Raw genomic sequence first — 18851 nt, forward strand, 5'->3', positions numbered from 1 at the left:
GTTTCCCCTGGCCGAGGGGGCATAGATGCAAAATTTATTTATTAGTGTCACAAGTAGGTGTACATTAACACTGTAATGAAGTTACTGTGAAAATTTCCTAGTCACCACACTCCAATGCCTGTTCGGGTAAACTGAGGGAGAATTTAGCAAGGCCAATGCACCTAACCCACATATCTTCAGACTATGGGAGGAAATGGAGAATTCGGAGGAAACCCATGCAGACACGGGGAGAATATGCAGACTCCACATAAACAGTGACCCAAGCCAGGAATCGAACTTGGGCCCCTGGTGATGATAAGCAGCAGTACTAATCACCGTGCCACCATGCCACCCGTGGTCGATCGGATGGTCTGAAGCTTTTTCCCAGGGTGGAAGAGTCAATTACAAGAGGGCACAGGTTTAAGGTGCGAAGGACAAGGTTTAAAGGAGATGTACAAGGCAAGTTTTTTTATACAGAGGGTGGTGGGTGCCTGGAACTCGCTGCTGGGGGAGGGAGTGGAAGCAGATGTGATACTGAGTTTTAAGGGGCAGCTGGACAAATACATGAATAGGATGGGAATAGAGGGATATGGTCCGCAGAAGGGTCGGGGGTTTTAGTTCAGATGGGCAGCATGGTCGGTGCAGGCTTGGAGGGCCGGAGGGCCTGTTCCTGTGCTGGAATTCTTTTTGTTCTTCTAAAAGACAAAATTGTACCCGCCTCTACTACTACCTCTGGCAGCTTGTTCCAGACACTCACCACCCTCTGTGTGGAAGAAATTGCCCCTCTGGACCCTTCTGCATCTCTCCCCTCTCACCTTAAACCTATGCTTTCTAGTTTTAGACTCCCTACCTTTTGGAAAAGATATTAACTATGATCTATGCCCTTCATTATTGATCTATAAAATCACTCTAAACCGCCTATGCCCCAGGGAAAAAAGTCACAGTCTATCCAGCCTCTCCTTATAACTCAAACCATCAAGTCCCAGTAGCATGACTCTTAAAGCTAATGGATTTTGCTACCAAATAAACCTGTTGGACTTTAACCTGGTGTTGTGAGACTTCTTACTGTGGTATGGAGATAGGGCAGAGGGGAGGGCTTGGGTGGGATATTCTTTTGGAGTAAAACATCCCTATCCCTACACTCAAATGCATTTATTATGAAGTCATGATGTGGATATGCCGGCGTTGGACTAGGGTAAACACAGTAAGAAGTCTGACAACACCAGATTTTAGTCCAACCGATTTATTTGGTAGTAAACTTACTAGCTTTCGAGGTTAACCTCTTCGTCGGGTGAATGGAGAGTTCTGGCCTCAGACAGAGCATATAAAGCACAGACAGTTTACAGATTACTGATTAGAATGCGAATCTTTACACCTAACCTGCTATTCAAGTCCTAAAGTGGCTGACAATGTGTGTGGAACGAGCACTGATCACAAGTTAAAGAGATGTGTATTGTCTCCAGACAGCACAGTGAGTGAGGTTTTGCAAACCCAGGCAAGTCACGGGGGTTACAGATAGTGCGACATGAACCCAAGATCCCTGTTGAGACCGTCCTCATGTGTGCGGAACTTGGCTATCAGTCTCTGCTCAGCGGCTCTGCACTGTCGTGTCCCTGTGATCACGGGCATTTGGCCTCTGACCTTCGGGTAAGTGTTCTCCAAGGCCGCCTTCACGACACACGACACTTTAAGACTTGAACAGCAGGTTAGGTGTAAAGACTTGCATTCTAATCAGTAATCTGTAAACTGTCTGTGCTTTATATGCTCTGTCTGAGGCCAGAAATCTCCACTCACCTGACGAAGAGGTTAACCTCGAAAGCTAGTGAGTTTACTACCAAATAAATCGGTTGGACTTAAACCTGGTGTTGTCAGACGTCTTACTTCATTATGAAGGCCAACATACCATTTGCCTTCTTCACTGCCTGCCATACCTGAGCATTTACTTTCAGTAACTGATGCACGAGGACTTCAAAGCCTTGCTGAGTTCCACCTCTCTCAATTTACACCCATTCAAATATTAATGTCTTCCTATTATTGCTACCCAAGTGGATAACCTTACATTTATCCACATTAGCTCACACACCCAGCCCGTCCAAATCACGCTGAAGCATCTCTGCATCCTCCTCACAGCTCACCCTCCCACCCAACTTTATAGCATCTGCAAATTTGGAGATTTGGAGTTCCCTCTTCTAAATCATTGACATATAATGTGAACAGTTGGGATCCGAGCACAAATCCCTGCGGAAACCCACTAGGCACTGACTACCAATTGAAAAAAGATTCATTTATGTCATCTCTTTGCTTCCCATCTGTGAACCAGCTTTCTAACAATCTCATTCTAAAGCAAGTCCGTTCACTTTAACTTCTGATAGAACATAGAACATAGAACATTCCAGCGCAGTACAGGCCCTTCGGCCCTCGATGTTGCGCCGACCAGTGGAACCAATCTAATGACTCTCTAACCGAAACTATTCCAATATTATCCATATGCCTATCCACTGACCATTTGAACGCCCTTAAAGTTGGCGAGTCCACAACTGCTGCAGGCAGGGCATTCCACACCCTTACTACCCTCTGAGTAAAGAACCTACCTCTGACATCTATCCTATAATTACCACCCCTTAAAGCTACGTCCCCTCGTGTTAGCCATCACCATCCGAGGTAAAAGGCTCTCACTGTCCACCCTATCTAACCCTCTGATCATCTTGTATGTCTCAATTAGGTCACCTCTTAACCTTCTTCTCTCTAAGGAAATTAACCTCAAGTCCCTCAGCCTTTATTCATAAGACCTTCCCACCATACCAGGCAACATCCTGGTAAACCTCCTCTGCACCCTTTCCAATGCTTCCACATCTTTCTTATAATGCGGCGACCAGAACTGTACGCAATACTCCAAGTGCGGCTGCACCAGAGTTTTGTACAGTTGTAACATGATAGTAGTTCACTATGTGAGATCTTGTTGAAAAGCTTCTGAAAGTTTAAATAAAGCATATCCACCAGTGCTCCTTAGATTCTGGGAGGGATGCCTTGTTGTACTTGTAGCCAAAGAACTGTAAGTGTGGCACGGCGGCACATTGGTTAGCACTGCTGCTTCACAGCTCTAGGGACCCGGGTTAGAACATAAGAACATAAGAAATAGGAGCAGGAGTAGGCCATCTAGCCCTTCGAGCCTGCCCCGCCATTCAATAAGATCATGGCTGATCTGTCGTGGCTCAGTTCCACTTTCCCGCCCTCTCCCCATAACCCTTAATCCCCTCTCTTATCAAGAACCCATCAACCCGCTTCTTAAAAATATTTAGCGAGGCAGCCTCCACCACTTCAACGGGCAGAGAATTCCAGAGATTCACCACCCTTTGAGTGAAGAAGTTCCTCCTCAACTCCGTTCTAAACCGCCTCCCCTTTATCTTGAGGCTGTGCCCCCTAGTCCTACTGTCTTTTTTGAGCGGGAAGAGTCTCTCCACCTCTAACCTATCCATCCCATTCATCATCTTATATGTCTCAATGAGATCTCCCCTCATTCTTCTAAACTCTAATGAGTACAAGCCTAGTTTATTCAGCCTCTCCTCATAGCTCAATCCCCTCAACTCCGGTATCAGCCTAGTAAACCTCCTCTGCACTCCCTCCAGGGCCAAAATATCCTTGCGCAGGTGCGGCGCCCAAAACTGCACACAGTACTCCAGCTGCGGCCTCACCAATGCCCTATACAGCTGCAGCAAGACCTCCCTACTTTTATATTCAATCCCCCTCGCTATGAAGGCCAGCATCCCATTCGCCTTCCTGACCACCTGCTGCACCTGCAAGCTGGGTTTTTGCACTCATGCACAAGGACCCCGAGGTCCCTCTGCACCGTCGCCTGCTGCAGTTTTTCGCCACGTAAGTAATAGTCCTTCCTACCATTCTTCCTACCAAAGTGGACCACCTCACACTTGCCAACATTAAATTCCATTTGCCATTTCCTGGCCCATTCGCCCAGCCTATCTAGATCCTTCTGCAGACTCTCCACACCCTCCGCACAATTTGCCTTTCCCCCAATCTTGGTGTCATCAGCAAATTTCGACACCCTACACTCGGTTCCCTCCTCCAGATCATCTATATAAATGGTAAATAGCTGAGGCCCCAGCACCGACCCCTGGGGCACCCCACTAGTCACCAACCGCCAATCCGAATAGCACCCATTGACCCCCACTCTCTGCCTCCTATTTGACAACCAATCCTCTATCCACGCTAACACCCTACCCCCAACTCCATGTCCCCTGACCTTCTGCAATAACCTCTTGGATTCCTATGTTGGGTCACTCTTTGTGTGGAGTTTGCACAATCTCCCCATGTCTGTGTGGGTTTCCTCTGGGTCCTCTGGTTTCCTTCCATAGCATGAAAGATGTCCTGGTTAGTTGCATTGATCTGAACAGGTGCCGGAATGTGGTGACTGGGAAAATTTCACATAACTTCAATGCAATGTTAGTGTAAGCCTTACTTGTGACTAATAAACTTGTAACTTTAAATCACATTCACTCTATAAATCACAATATCAGAACAATTTGTTGCTGTGAATTGATAAATGAATTATGGAGATACAGATCTTCTCCCCTGATCTAAATGTGTTCACAGCCAAAGGGGATCAGGAGTCTTTACCTTAATCACCTCCTCTTGGCTTGCAAATTTTGGATGATGTTGTCTGTAATTGCCGTCTCTGTATTTTAGCAGAATGAATTGCCTCCGTCTCTCTGTTGTGGCATCTGTATCCAGCTCCTCTGCCGGAGTCAGCCGTGCTGCCCAGAACTGATTTGCTTTCTCATTCCCTAACTGAATGAACAACTGTAAAAGAAAGGAAATGCATTACTTGATTCAACAATAATACCATTCATGTTCTCATGGTATCATTTCTAACTCTAGGTTCATTTAAGGTCTAAGGATGATAAGAAGCCTCACAACACCAGGTTAAAGTCCAACAGGTTTATTTATCATGATGAAGGAGCAGTGCTCCGAAAGCTCGTGATTCCAAATAAACCAGTTGGACTTTAACCTGGTGTTGTGAGACTTCCTACTGTGCTTACCACAGTCCAAAGACGGCAACTCCACATCATTAATATATGACACCTTGGTCTGAAATGCTGTGCGTGTGCGTGAGAGAGTGTGTGTATTTGAGTGTGAGAGAGTGTGTGTATGTGAGTGTGAGAGAGTGTGTGAGTAGTGTGAGTGAGTGATGTGCAAGGTTTTAGAAAAAATCATTAGGAATAGGATTTATAGTTATTTGGAGAGTAATGAATTGATTGGAGATAGTCAGCATGGTTTTGTAGCGGGTAGGTCGTGCCTTACTAACCTTATTGAGTTTTTTGAGAAAGTGACCAAAGAGGTGGATGGGGGTAAGGCAGTGGACGTGGTGTATATGGATTTTAGTAAGGCGTTTGATAAGGTTCACCATGGTAAGCTTCTGCAGAAAATGCAGATGTATGGGATTGGGGGTGATCTAGGGAATTGGATCAGGAATTGGCTAGCGGATAGGAGACAGAGGGTGGTGGTTGATGGTAAATATTCATCATGGAGTTCGGTTATGAGTGGTGTGCCTCAGGGATCTGTTTTGGGGCCACTGCTGTTTGTAATTTTTATTAATGATCTGGATGAGGGTATAGTTGGGTGGATTAGTAAATTTGCGGATGACACCAAACTCGGAGGTGTGGTAGATAGTGAGGAAGGGTGTCATAGTTTGCAGGAAGACTTAGACAGGTTGCAGAGCTGGGCCGAGAGGTGGCAGATGGAGTTTAATGCGGAGAAGTGTGAGGTAATTCATTTCGGTAGGAATAACAGATGTGTTGAGTATAGGGCTAACGGGAGGACTTTGAATAGTGTGGATGAGCAGAGGGATCTAGGTGTATGTGTACATAGATCCCTGAAAGTTGGGAATCAAGTAGATAAGGTTGTTAAGAAGGCATACGGTGTCTTGGCGTTTATTGGTAGGGGGATTGAATTTAGGAGTCGCAGCGTTATGTTGCAACTGTACACAACTCTGGTGCGGCTGCACTTGGAGTACTGTGTGCAGTTCTGGTCCCCACATTACAGGAAGGATGTGGAGGCTTTGGAGAGGGTGCAGAGGAGGTTTACCAGGATGTTGCCTGGTATGGAGGGGAGGTCCTATGAGGAGAGACTGAGGGATTTGGGGTTGTTTTCGCTGGAAAGAAGGCGGCTAAGAGGGGATCTTATTGAAACATATAAGATGATTAGAGGTTTAGATAGGGTGGATAGTGATAGCCTTTTTCCTCGGATGGAGAAATCTAGCACGAGGGGGCATGGCTTTAAATTAAGGGGGGTTAGTTATAGGACGGATGTCAGGGGTAGGTTCTTTACCCAGAGGGTGGTGAGGGATTGGAATGCCCTGCCTGCTGCAGTTGTAAATGCGCCTAGTTTGGGGGCATTTAAGAGATCCGTGGATAGGTTTATGGACGAAAAGGGATTGGTTTAGGTTAGTGGGTCAGTGTTTTGTAACTGGTCGGCGCAACATCGTGGGCCGAAGGGCCTGTTCTGCGCTGTAATGTTCTATGTTCTATGTTCTATGTGTGCGTGTGACAGAGTGAATGCGTGTGAGTATGTGTGAACATATAGAACATAGAATATTACAGCACAGTACAGGCCCTTTGGCCCTCGATGTTGCGCCGACCAGTGGAACCAATCTAATGACCCTCTAACCTAAACTATTCCAATGTTATCCATATGCCTATCCACTGACCATTTGGATGCCCTTAAAGTTGGCGAGTCCACAACTGCTTTGTATCAGCTTTCTATCCATCACATTCCAAAGCAAGTCCGTTCACTTTAACTTCTGATAGTAGTTCACTATGTGCGATCTTGTTGAAAAGCTTCTGAAAGTTTAAATAAAGCAAATCCACCAGTTCTCCTTAGATTCTGGGAGGGATGCCTTGTTTTACTTGTAGCCAAAGAACTGTAAGTGTGGCACGGCGGCACATTGGTTAGCACTGCTGCTTCACAGCGCTAGGGACCCGGGTTGGATTCCTATGTTGGGCCACTCTTTGTGTGGAGTTTGCACATTCTCCCCATGTCTGTGTGGGTTTCCTCTGGGTCCTCTGGTTTCCTTCCATAGTGTGAAAGACGTGCTGTTTAGTTGCATTGACCTGAACAGGTGCTGGAATGTGGTGACTAGGAAAATTCCACATAACTTCATTGCAGTGTTAATGTAAGCCTTACTTGTGACTAATAAATAAACTTGTAACTTTAAATCACATTCACTGTATAAATCACAAAATCAGAACAATTTGCTGCTGTGAATTAGCAATTCTTGAGAGTATGAAAATAGATAAGTCCACTGGGCCAGATGGGATTTACCCTAGGATTCTCTGGGGGGCTAGGGAGGAGATTGCAGAGCCTTTGGCTTTGATCTTCATGTCGTCATTGGCTACAGGTATAGTGCCAGAAGACCGGAGGATAGCAAATGTTGTCCCCTTCTTCAAGGAGGGGAGTAGAGACCATCCTGGGAATTATAGACCAGTGAGCCTTACTTCTGTTGTGGGCAAAGTTTTGGAAAGAATTATAAGGGATAGGATTTATAATCATCTATAGAGAAATCAATTGATTAGGGATAGTCAACTCGGTTTTGTGAAGGGTAGGTCGTGCCTCACAAACCTTATCGAGTTTTTTGAAAAGGTGACCAAAGAGGTGGATAAGGGTAAGGCAGTTGACGTGGTGTATATGGATTTTAGCAAAGCGTTTGATAAGGTTCCCCATGGTAGGCTATTGCAGAAAATGCAGATGCATGGGATTGAGGGTGATTTAGCAGTTTGGATCAGGAATTGGCTAGCTGATAGAAGACAGAGGGTGGTGGTTGATGGGAAATATTCAACCTGGAGTTCAGTTACAAGTGGTGTAGCTCAGGGATCTGTTTTGGGGCCACTGCTGTTTGTCATTTTTATAAATGACCTAGATGAGGGTGTAGAAGGATGGATTAGTAAATTTGCTGACGATACCAAAGTTGGAGGAGTTGTAGGCAGTGAGGACGGGTGTTACAGTTTGCAGAGGGACATAGATAAGCTGCAGAGCTGGGCCGAGAGGTGGCAAATGGAGTTTAATGCAGAAAAGTGGGAGGTGATTCACTTTGGTAAGAATAACAGGAGTACAGAATATAGGGCTAATGGAAGGACTCTTAGTAGTGTTGACGAGCAGAGAGATCTCGGGGTACATGTGCATAGATCCCTGAAAGTTGGCACCCAGGTTGATAAGATTGTTAAGAAGGCGTACGGTGTGTTAGCTTTTATTGGTAGAGGGATTGAATTTTGGAGCCGTGAGGTCATGTTGCAACTGTACAAAACTCTGATGCGGCCGCACTTGGAGTATTGTGTACAGTTCTGTTCGCCGCATTATAAGAAAGATGTGGAGGCATTGGAAAGGGTGCAGAGGAGGTTTACCAGGATGTTGCCTGGTATGGTGGGAAGGTCTTCTGAGGAAAGGCTGAGGGACTTGAGGTTATTTTCATTAGAGAGAAGAAGGTTAAGAGGTGACCTAATTGAGGCATACAAGATGATCAGAGGGTTAGATAGGGTGGACAGTGAGAGCCTTTTACCTCGGATGGTGATGGCTAATACGAGGGGACATAGCTTTAAATTAAGGGGTGGTAATTATAGGACGGATGTCAGAGGTAGGTTCTTTACTCAGAGGGTAGTAAGGGTGTGGAATGCCCTGCCTGCAGCAGTTGTGGACTCGCCAACTTTAAGGGTGTTGAAATGGTCAGTGGATAGGCATATGGATAACATTGGAATAGTTTAGGTTAGAGGGTCATTAGATTGGTTCCACTGGTCGGCGCAACATCGAGGGCCGAAGGGCCTGTACTGCGCTAATGTTCTATGCTGCAGGCAGGGCATTCTATGCCTTTACTACCCTCTGAATAAAGAACCTACCTCTGACATCCATCTTATAATTACCACCCCTCAATTTAAAGCTACGTCCCCTGTGTTAGCCATCACCATCCGAGGAAAAATGCTCTCACTATCCACCCTATCTAACTTGCTGATCATCTTGTATGCCTCAATTAAGTCACCTCTTAACCTTCTTCTCTCTAAAAACCTCAAGTCCCTCAGTCTTTCCTCATAAGACCTTCCCACCATACCAGGCAACATTCTGGTAAACCTCCTCTGCACCCTTTCCAATGCTTCCACATTTTTCTTATAACGTGGCGACCAGCTGATCTGTGCCCTTATTATTTTATAGACCTCTTTAAGATCACCCCTCAGCCTCCTACGCTCCAGGGAAAAAAAGTCCCAGTCTATCCAGCCTCTCCTTATAACTCAAATCATCAAGTCCCAGTTGTGTCCTAGTAAATCTTTTCTGCACTCTTTTTAGTTCTATAATAGGGTGACCAGAACTGTAGAAAGTATACCAAGTGTGACCTTATAATGTCTTGTACAATTTCAACAGGGCATTCCAACTCCTGTATTCAATGTTTTGACTAATGAAACCAAGTATACAGAATGCCTTCTTCACCATTCCGTCCACCTGTGACTCCACTTTCAAGGAATTAAGAGAAAGAGAGAGAGAGATAGATAAGGAGACAGAGGGGTGTGTATGTGTGTGCGTGTTTGTGTGTGTGTATGTGTGTGTGCGCACACGTGTGTGTGAGCGTGTGTGTGCGCTTGCATGTGGGTGTAAGAGAGGCAGAGGGAGAGAAAAAGATTGAAAGCTGGAAGGAAAAATATAGAGAGACTGAAAAAGAGAGACAGAGAGGGGGAGAATGAGAGAAAGAAAGAAATAATCCTTGTGACATAAACTCCCAAATTTTAATGATTTGTATTTCGAGATTCCTGTGTTCTTCTAAATTACGTAGCCTTGCACCTTTCAAGTAACAAGTGATCTTCCTCCCGAAATGCACAACTTCACATTTATCTATGTTGAACTTCATTTGGCAACTATTTCCTACTCTGAAAGTTTATTAATGTCCTCCTGTAATTTGGTTCAATTCCCAAACCCTGACACCTACCCCTCTCCCCCGGCCCAACCAATTTGGGGTCATCTCCACATTTACAAGTTGAGTTTTTGAATCCAAAGTCCAAGTCATTAAAATAAATTGGAAACAATTGTGGCCCCAGTGCTTGGTCTTTTGGAACACCATTTCTCACTTTTTGCCTCTCTGGGTAGGTACCCTTCATTCCCCCTCTCTGCTTTCTGTCTTAAAGCTAATTACCAATGTAATTCAGATACCAACAGTGATAGCCCTCTGACCTGTACAATTTCATTGCTCCATACACTTGTGTCCAATTTCAGACTTTGTACTTTGGAGATCGCTGTACCTAAACTCCGATGTTCACCTGTAAAAACAAAATAAAACTTTCTTATTTATTCATTTATGGGATTTGGGCATTGCTGTCTAGGCCAGCATTTATTGCCAATCCCTCGTTGCCCTTGAGAAAGTGGTGGTGAGCCGCCCTCTTGAACCACTGCAGTCTCTGAGATGTAGGCCTGTCAAAAGCTCAGTAAGGCAGGAAATTCCACAATTTTGACACAGTGACAGAGAAGGAACAGTGATATATATCCAAATCAGTATGGTGACTTGGAGAGAAACATCAAGTGGTGGTGTTCCTAAGTATCTGCTGCTTGTCCTTCTAGATGGTAGCAGTCATAAGTTTGGAAAATGCTGCCTAAAGAATCTTGGTGAGTTCCTACAATGCATCGTGAAGATGGTACACAGGGCTGCCACTATTCATCAGTGGCAGAAGGAATGAATATTTATGGAACGGTTAATAATTAAGTGGGCTGCTTAGTCCTGGATGATGTCAAGCTTCTTGAGTGCTGTTGGAGCTGTACCCATCTAGGCAAAATGGTAATCCCTCATAAATGTTTAAATGATAAGAACATAAGTAATAGGAGCAGGATTAGGCCATCTAGCCCTTCGAGTCTGCCCCGCCATTCAATAAGATCATGGCTGAACTGAAGTGGATCAGTTCCACATTCCTGCTTTCTCCCCCATAACCCTTAATTCCCCTGTCTAGCAGAAACCTATCTACCCGTGACTTAAATATATTCAGTGAGGTAGCCTCCACCACTTCAACGGGCAGAGAATTCCAGAGATTCACCACCCTTTGAGTGAAGAAGTTCCTCCTCAACTCCGATCTAAACTGCACCCCCCCTACTTATCTTGAGGCTGTGCCCTCGAGTTCTGCTATCCTTTCTAAGCGGGAAGAATCTCTCTGCCTCTACCCTATCTATCCCCTTCATTATCTTATATGTCTCTATAAGATCCCCCCTCAGCCTTCTATACTCCAACAAGTACAGACCCAGCCTATTTAGTCTCTCTTCATAGTCTAACCCCCTCATCTCCGGTATCAGCCTAGTGAACCTCCTCTGCACTCCCTCCAAGGTCAATATATCCTTTCGCAAATGCGGCGACCAAAACTGCACACAGTAATCCGTTGCAAGACCATAAGACGTAGGAATAGAATTAGGCCACTCGGCGCATTGAGTCTGCTCTGCTATTCAATCATGACTGATACTTTTCTCATTCTCGTTCTCCTGCCTTTTCCCCATAACCCTGATCCCCTTATTAATCAAGAATTGATCTATCTCTGTCTTAAAGACACTCAATGATCTAGCCTCCACTGCCTTCTGCGGCAATGAGTTCCACAGATTCACCACTCTTTGGCTGAAGAAACTCCTCCTCATCTCTGTTTTAAAGGATCATCATTTTAGCCGAAGGTTATGCCCTCTGGTTCTACTTTTTCCTACTTTTTCCATCCCCTGCATGTCCACCCTATCCAGGCCTTGCAATATCCTGTACATTTCAATAAGATTCCCCTCTCATCCTTCTAAACTCAAACGAGTGTAGATCCAGAGTCCTCAACTGCACCTCATAGAACAACCTCTTCATTCCTGGGATCATTCTTGTGAACCTCCTCTGGACCCTTTCCAAGGCCAGCACATCCTTCCTTAGACACAGGGCCCAAAACTGCTCACAATATTCCAAATGGGGTCTGACCAGAGCCTTACACAGCCTCAGAAGTCCATCCCTGCTCTTGTATTCTCGCCCTCTCGACATGAATGCTAACATTGCATTTGCCTTCCTAACTGCCGACTGAACCTTCACGTTAACCTTCAGACTCCAAATTCCCTTTGTGTTTCTGATTTCCTAAGCACATTCCCATTTAGAAAATCGTCTCTGCCTCCATTCCTCCTTCCAAAGTCATAACCTCACACTTTTCCACATTGTATTCCATTGCCACTTCCTTGCCCACTCTCCTAACCTGCCCAAGTCCTTCTGCAGCTCTCCCTGCTTCCTCAATACTACCTGTCCCTCTACATATCTTTGTATCATCGGCAAACCCTCGTGTCTGCGTGGGTTTCCTCCCGGTGCTCCGGTTTCCTCCCATAGTCCAAAGATGTGCGGGTTAGGTTGATTGGCCATACTAAAATTGCCCCTTAGTGCCCTGGGATGCGTAGGTTCGAGGGATTAGCGGGTAAATGTGTAGGGATATGGGGGTAGGGCCTGGGTGGGATTATAGTCGGTGAAGACTCGATGGGCTGAAGGGCCTCTTTCTGCACTGTAGGGTTCTATGATTTTTTGATTCAAACTTAGCAACAGTGCCTTCAGCTCCTTCTTCCAAATCGTTAACATATATTTGGAAAAGTTGTGGTCCCAGCACTGATACGTGAAGCACAGCACTGACTGCAATCCTGAAAAGACACCTTTATCTCCAATTGCAATGGGATCCTGATCAATTGGGCCAGTGGGCTGACCAATGGCAGATGGAGTTTAATTTGGACAAATGCGAGATGATACATATCGGTTGATTGAACCAGGGCAGGACTTACTCAGCTAATGGTAGGGCATTGGGGAGAGTTACAGAACAAAGAGATCTAGGGGGACGGGTTCATAGCTCATTGAAAGTGGAGTCACAGGTGGACAGAGTGGTGAAGGAGGCATTCAGCATGCTTGGTTTCAGTGGTCAGAACATTGAATACAGGAGTTGGAACGTCTTGTACAAGACATTGGTAAGGCCACACTTGGAATATGCATGCAATCCTGGTCACATAAGAACATAAGAAATAGGAGCAGGAGTAGGCCATCTAGCCCTTTGAGCCTGCCCCGCCATTCAATAAGATCATGGCTGATCTGAAGTGGATCAGTTCCACTTTCCCACTTTCTCCCCATAACCCTTAATTCCCTTGTCTATCAGAAACCTATCTACCCGCGTCTTAAATATCTTTAGCAAGGTAGCCTCCGTCACTTCAACGGGCAGAGAATTCCAGAGATTCACCACCTTTTGAATGAAGAAGTTCCTCCTCAACTCTGTTCTAAACTGCAACCCGCCCCCCGCCCCATTTTGAGGGTGTGCTCTCTAGTTCTGGTTTCCTTTCTAAGTGGGAAGAACCTCTCTACCTCTACCCTATCTAGCCCCTTCATTATCTTGCAAGTCTCTACAAGATCCCCCCTCAGCCTTCTAAACTCCAACGAATACAGACCCAGTCTATTCAATCTCTCTTCATAGTCTAACCCCCTCATCTCTGGTATCAGCCTGGTGAACCTTCTCTGTACTCCCTCCAAGGCCAATATATCCTTTCTCAAGTGCGGCGACCAAAACTGCACACAGTACTCCAGCTGCGGCCTCACCAGTGCCCTGTACAGTTGCAGCAAGACCTCCCTGCTTTTATATTCTATCCCCCTCGCTATAAAGGCCAACATTCCATTCGCCTTCTTGATCACCTGCTGCACCTGCGGACTGGGTTTTTGCGATTCGTGCACAAGGACCCCCAGGTCCCTCTGCACCGTAGCATGCTGCAGCTTTTCGCCCTTTGAATAATAATGCCTCCTACCATTATTTCTGCCAAAGTGGATAACCTCATACTTGCTAACGTTATACTCCATCTGCCAGGTCCTCGCCCACTCGCTCAGCCTATCCAGATCTCTCTGCGCCTTCCGCGCTATTTGCTTTTCCACTCATCTTTGTGTCATCTTATTATAGAAAGGATATTATTAAACTAGAAAGAGTGCCGAAAAGATTTACAAGGATGCTGCCGAGATTTGATGGATTGAGTTATAATGAATAGGCTGGGACTTTTTTCTTGAAGTAGGAGGCTCAAGGGTGATTTTCAAGAGATCTATAAAATAACGAAAGGTATAGATCAGCTATTCAATATCTTTTCCCAAAGGTAGGGGAGTCTAAAACTAGAGGGCACAGGTTTAAAATGAGAGGGGAGAGATACAAAAGTGCCCAGACAGGCAATTTTTTCACACAGAGGGTGGTGAGCGTCTGGAACAAACTGCCAGAGGTAGGAGTAGAGGTGGGTACAATTTTATCTTTTAAAAAGTATTTAGATAGTTACATGGGTACGATGGGTATAGAGGGAAATGGGCCAAATGCGGACAATTGGGATTAGCTTCGTGGTTTAAAAAGAAAAGGGCAGCATGGCCAAATTGGGCCAAAGGGCCTGTGTCCATTCTGTAAACCTCTATGAGTCTCTATGCTCAATCTCTGCCTTCTGCCCATCAACCAATCCTCTATCCATGCCAGGATCTTATCATTAACACCATGGGCTCTTAACACAGCACTTTGTCAAAGGCCTTTTGGAAATCTAAATAAATCACAACCACTGGTTTTCCATTATCTAACTTCCTCATTACTCCTCAAAGAACTCTAACAGATTTGTCAGACATGACCTCCTCTTGACGAAGCTGTGCTGACTCTTCCAAATACTCTGCAATTTCATCTTTAATAATGGACTCTAAAATCTTGCCAATGACAGAAGTCAGGCTAACCGGCCTATAATTTCCCATCTGCTGTCTGCCTCCCTTCTTCAACAGCAGTGTTACATTAGCTACTTTCCAGTCCTCTGGTACCCTCCCTGCCTCCAGAGATTCCTGAAAAATCATCACCAATGCCTCCACAATTTCCTCAGCTATCTCTTTTAGAACCCTGGGGTGTGGACCATCCGATCCGTGTGACATATCCATCTTCGGATCTTTCAGTTTTCCTAGAACCTTCTACTTGGTGATGGCCACTACACTCACCTGTGCCCCTAATTCCCCCGGAGCTCTGATATCCCATTAGTGTCTTCCACCCTGAAGACTGATGCAAAGTAACTATTCAGTTCCTCTGACATTTCTTTGTTTCCTATTATTCCTTCTCCAGCCTCATTTTCCAGTGGTCCAATGGCTATTTGTGCCTCTCTCTTACCTTTTATATTTAGAAAAAAACTCTTCCTATTTTCTTTTATATTACTAGCTAGCTTATACTCATATTTCATTTTCTACCTCCCCCCCCCCCCCCCCACCTTATTGATTTTTTACTTGTCCTCTGCTCACTTTTAAAGGCTTCCCAATCCTTTGGCTTCCCACTAATCCTCACCACTTTGAATGCTTTTTCTTTTGCTTTTATGCTGTTCTTGACTTCCCTCATCAGCCATGGATGCCTTGTCCTCCCCTTAGCATATTTCCTCCACCTTGAGATGAATTTCTGTTTTGCCTCCTGAATAACCCCCAAAAATTCCTGCCATTGCTTTCCACTGTCTTCCCAGCTAGGCTCCCTTTCCAATCAACTCTGGCCAGCTCCTCCCTCATGTCTTTGTAGTTATTTTTATTTAATTGTAATACCGTAACATCTGATTCCAGCTTCTCCTTCTCAAACTGCAGGGTAAATTCTATCATATTGTGATCACTGCTCCCTAAGGGTTCCTTCACCTTAAGTTCCCTAATCAAGTCAGCCTCATTACACATCACCAAATCCAGAAATGTTTATTTCCTAGTTGGCTCTGTCACAAGCTGCTCCAAAAAGCCATCTTGTGGAGATGCTGATGTTAGACTGGAGTAGACACAGTAAGAAGTCTCACAACACCAGCTTAAAGTCCAACAGATTTATTTTGTAGTACAAGCTTTTGTAGCACTGCTCCTTCATCAGGTGAGTGAACATTTGGGTTCACAAACAGAGGACATGTACGCACAGATTCAATTTACAAGATAATGGTTGGAATGCAAGCCTTAACAAGTAATCAGTTCTGGCAAATTCAATAGGGTCTTTTAAGAAACTTCTGGATGAGTACATAGGACTTAATAGGATTGAGGGTTAGAGATAAGTCTAGTAGGTAGAGATATGATCGGCACAACTTGTGGGCCGAGGGGCCTGTTTGTGCTGTAGCTTTTCTATGTTCTATGTTTACAGGTACAGATAATGTGAGTGGAGAGAGGATTAAGCACCGGTTTCAGAGATGTGTATTGTCTCCAGCCAGGACAGTTAGTGAGATTTTACAAGCCCAGGATAGTCATGGGGGTTACAGATAGTGTGACATGAACCCAAGATCCCAGTTGAGGCCGTCCTCATGTGTGCGGAACTTGACTATCAGTCTCTGCTCAGCGACTCTGCGCTATCTGTAACCCCCACACAACATGACTGGGCTTGCAAAATCTCACTAACTGCTGTGGCTTGAGACAATTTATACCTCTTTAGCCTCTCAGCTCTCTCTCCGCTCAAATTATCTGTACCTGTAAAGACCTGATTACCTGTTAAGACTCACATTCCATCTGCCCATCTGCCTGTCCTTCCGGTAGGATACATATCTTTGGATATTTAGTTCCCAACACTGATCTCCTTGCAGCCATGTCTCTTGTGATGCCCACGATATCATACCGGCCAATTTCAATGTGGGCAACAAGCTCATTTACTTTGTTCCATATACTGCATGCATTTAGGTCTAACACCCTCAGTCCTGCATTGATCACCTCCCTTCTCAAACTTGTCACCTTTTTTGCTCTGAGGTTAGGTTCCTGCCACCTTCTATGATGTGGTCTGGAAACTTTGCTAACCTCACCTGACCTGTCAGCCCCAATAACCTGCACTTCCACCCTCTCCTTTAACTTTATTTTCTAATCCTCCATATAACTGAACCCTATTTAGTTCAGTTTAAAGCCCTATCTATAGCCTTAGTTATACGATTCCTGAGGACTCTGGTCCCAGCACGATTCAGATGAAGACCATTCCATTGGAACAAGTCCCCTCTTCCCCAATACTGGTGCCAATGCCCCATGAATTCAAACCCATTCCTCCGACATCAATCTTTGAACCATGCATTTTCCCCCTCAATCTTACTGAGCCTGAACCAATTAGCTCATGGCTCAGGTAGTAATCCAGACATTATCACCTTTTCGGTTCTGCTTTTTCATTTAGTTCCTATTTGTTGTCTACATCCAAAGAGAAAATGGAAAATTACCTGCACATCTCTTACAGATAACGACGCAAAGATTAATAGATGCCCAATCAGGATTCAGTGCTTTGCAGTCTGCACATATTTTGTTGGATTTGTTCGACCAGATCTTCTCAGCCACCTCATAATCGGAAAGAGTTTCAGCAATTGAGTCCTGAATTGCCTCAATCCACTCTTTCTTCTCTCGTTCAGATTCCGCTGTGAAACTGCAACATTGAAAAGCACAACACATTACAGAAACTTTTTACCAGCTCACTTCAACCTGTTTTTATCTATTTAGAGTAGATTTAGTTTGATTTTGATTTCAAATATGGTATATTATGGTATATTAACTGAGCCAGACAAGATAACTACAGAGATACTATTGGCTGGGCAAGTGGATGATCCTTTTAGCGTTATTCCATTTAAAAACCAAGGTAAATAGGGGTCAAAGTGCATTCAGACAATGTGAAAGTCATCAGAGATACAGATTCCATCCATATACATGCTGGAGGGATGGTGCTGGAGCATCACTCACTATTGATGCAAAGACTCAAGCTAATGCTCTGGGGGTTTGAATTCAAAACCCAACATGGCAGGAGTAGAATTTAATTGTAATTGATTGCTTGAGTTGGTGGTGGATGCAGAGACCCTAAACTCTATTTATTTATCACTGGATCTGTACCTCAAGTTCTGTCAGATATAGGACGATGGGCAGGGTGTGGAAGGTGGGATTAGAAAGGGCACCTTGGTGTCCTTGGGCTGGCATGGACAAGATGTGGAGATGCCGGCGTTGGACTGGGGTAAACACAGTAAAAAGTCTGACAACACCAGGTTTTAGTCCAACCGATTTATTTGATAGTAAACTCACTAGCTTTCAAGGGGATTCCTTCTTCTTCAGGTGAATGGAGAGTTCTGGCCTCAGACAGAGCATATAAAGCACAGACAGTTTACAGATTATTGATTAGAATGTGAATCTTTACACCTAACCTGCTGTTCAAGTCCTAAAGTGGCTGACAATGTGTGTGGAAGGAGCACTGATCACAGTTTAAAGAGATGTGTATTGTCTCCAGACAGCACAGTGAGTGAGGTTTTGCAAACCCAGGCAAGTCACGGGGGTTACAGATAGTGCGACATGAACCCAAGATCCCTGTTGAGACCGTCCTCACATGTGCGGAACTTGGCTATCAGTCTCTGTTCAGCGACTCTGCGCTGTCGTGTGTCGTGAAGGCCGCCTTGGAGAATGCTTACCCGAAGGTCAGAGGCTGAATGCCCGTGACCACTAAAGTGTTCGCCAACAGGAAGGGAACAGTCTTGCCTGGTGATTGTCGAGCGATGTTCATTCATCTGTTGTCGTAGCGTCTGTATGGTCTCCCCAATGTACCATGCTTCGGAACATCCTTTCTTGCAACGTATCACGTTGCATATGTGACCTGCATATGCAACCTGACACGTTGCAAGAAAGGATGTCCCGAAGCATGGTACATTGGGGAGACCATGCAGACGCTACGACAACGGATGAATGAACATCGCTCGACAATCACCAGGCAAGACTGTTCCCTTCCTGTTGGCGAACACTTTAGTGGTCACGGGCATTCAGCCTCTGACCTTCGGGTAAGCATTCTCCAAGGCGGCCTTCACGACACACGACAGCGCAGAGTCGCTGAACAGAGACTGATAGCCAAGTTCCGCACATGTGAGGACGGTCT

The 18851-nt window shown here is 45.1% G+C and overlaps 1 protein-coding gene across 2 annotated transcripts in view; it reads right to left on the reverse strand.

Annotated features, from left to right (window-relative positions):
* arap3 (ArfGAP with RhoGAP domain, ankyrin repeat and PH domain 3) overlaps positions 1–18851 on the reverse strand; it is a 382033-nt gene that overhangs the window by 211821 nt on the left and 151361 nt on the right. For both annotated transcript variants that reach the window (XM_080201223.1, XM_080201222.1), the window contains exons 8-10: positions 17170–17369; positions 10198–10283; positions 4612–4794 (exon numbers count right to left, since the gene is read on the reverse strand). In XM_080201223.1, coding sequence (XP_080057349.1) covers positions 4612–4794; positions 10198–10283; positions 17170–17369 — 469 coding nt within the window. The remainder of the gene's footprint in view (positions 1–4611; positions 4795–10197; positions 10284–17169; positions 17370–18851) is intronic.

The sequence above is a fragment of the Carcharhinus amblyrhynchos genome, chromosome 13 (assembly GCF_965287045.1).
Source record: "Carcharhinus amblyrhynchos chromosome 13, sCarAmb.v2.hapA, whole genome shotgun sequence".
Classification (NCBI taxonomy): domain Eukaryota; kingdom Metazoa; phylum Chordata; class Chondrichthyes; order Carcharhiniformes; family Carcharhinidae; genus Carcharhinus; species Carcharhinus amblyrhynchos.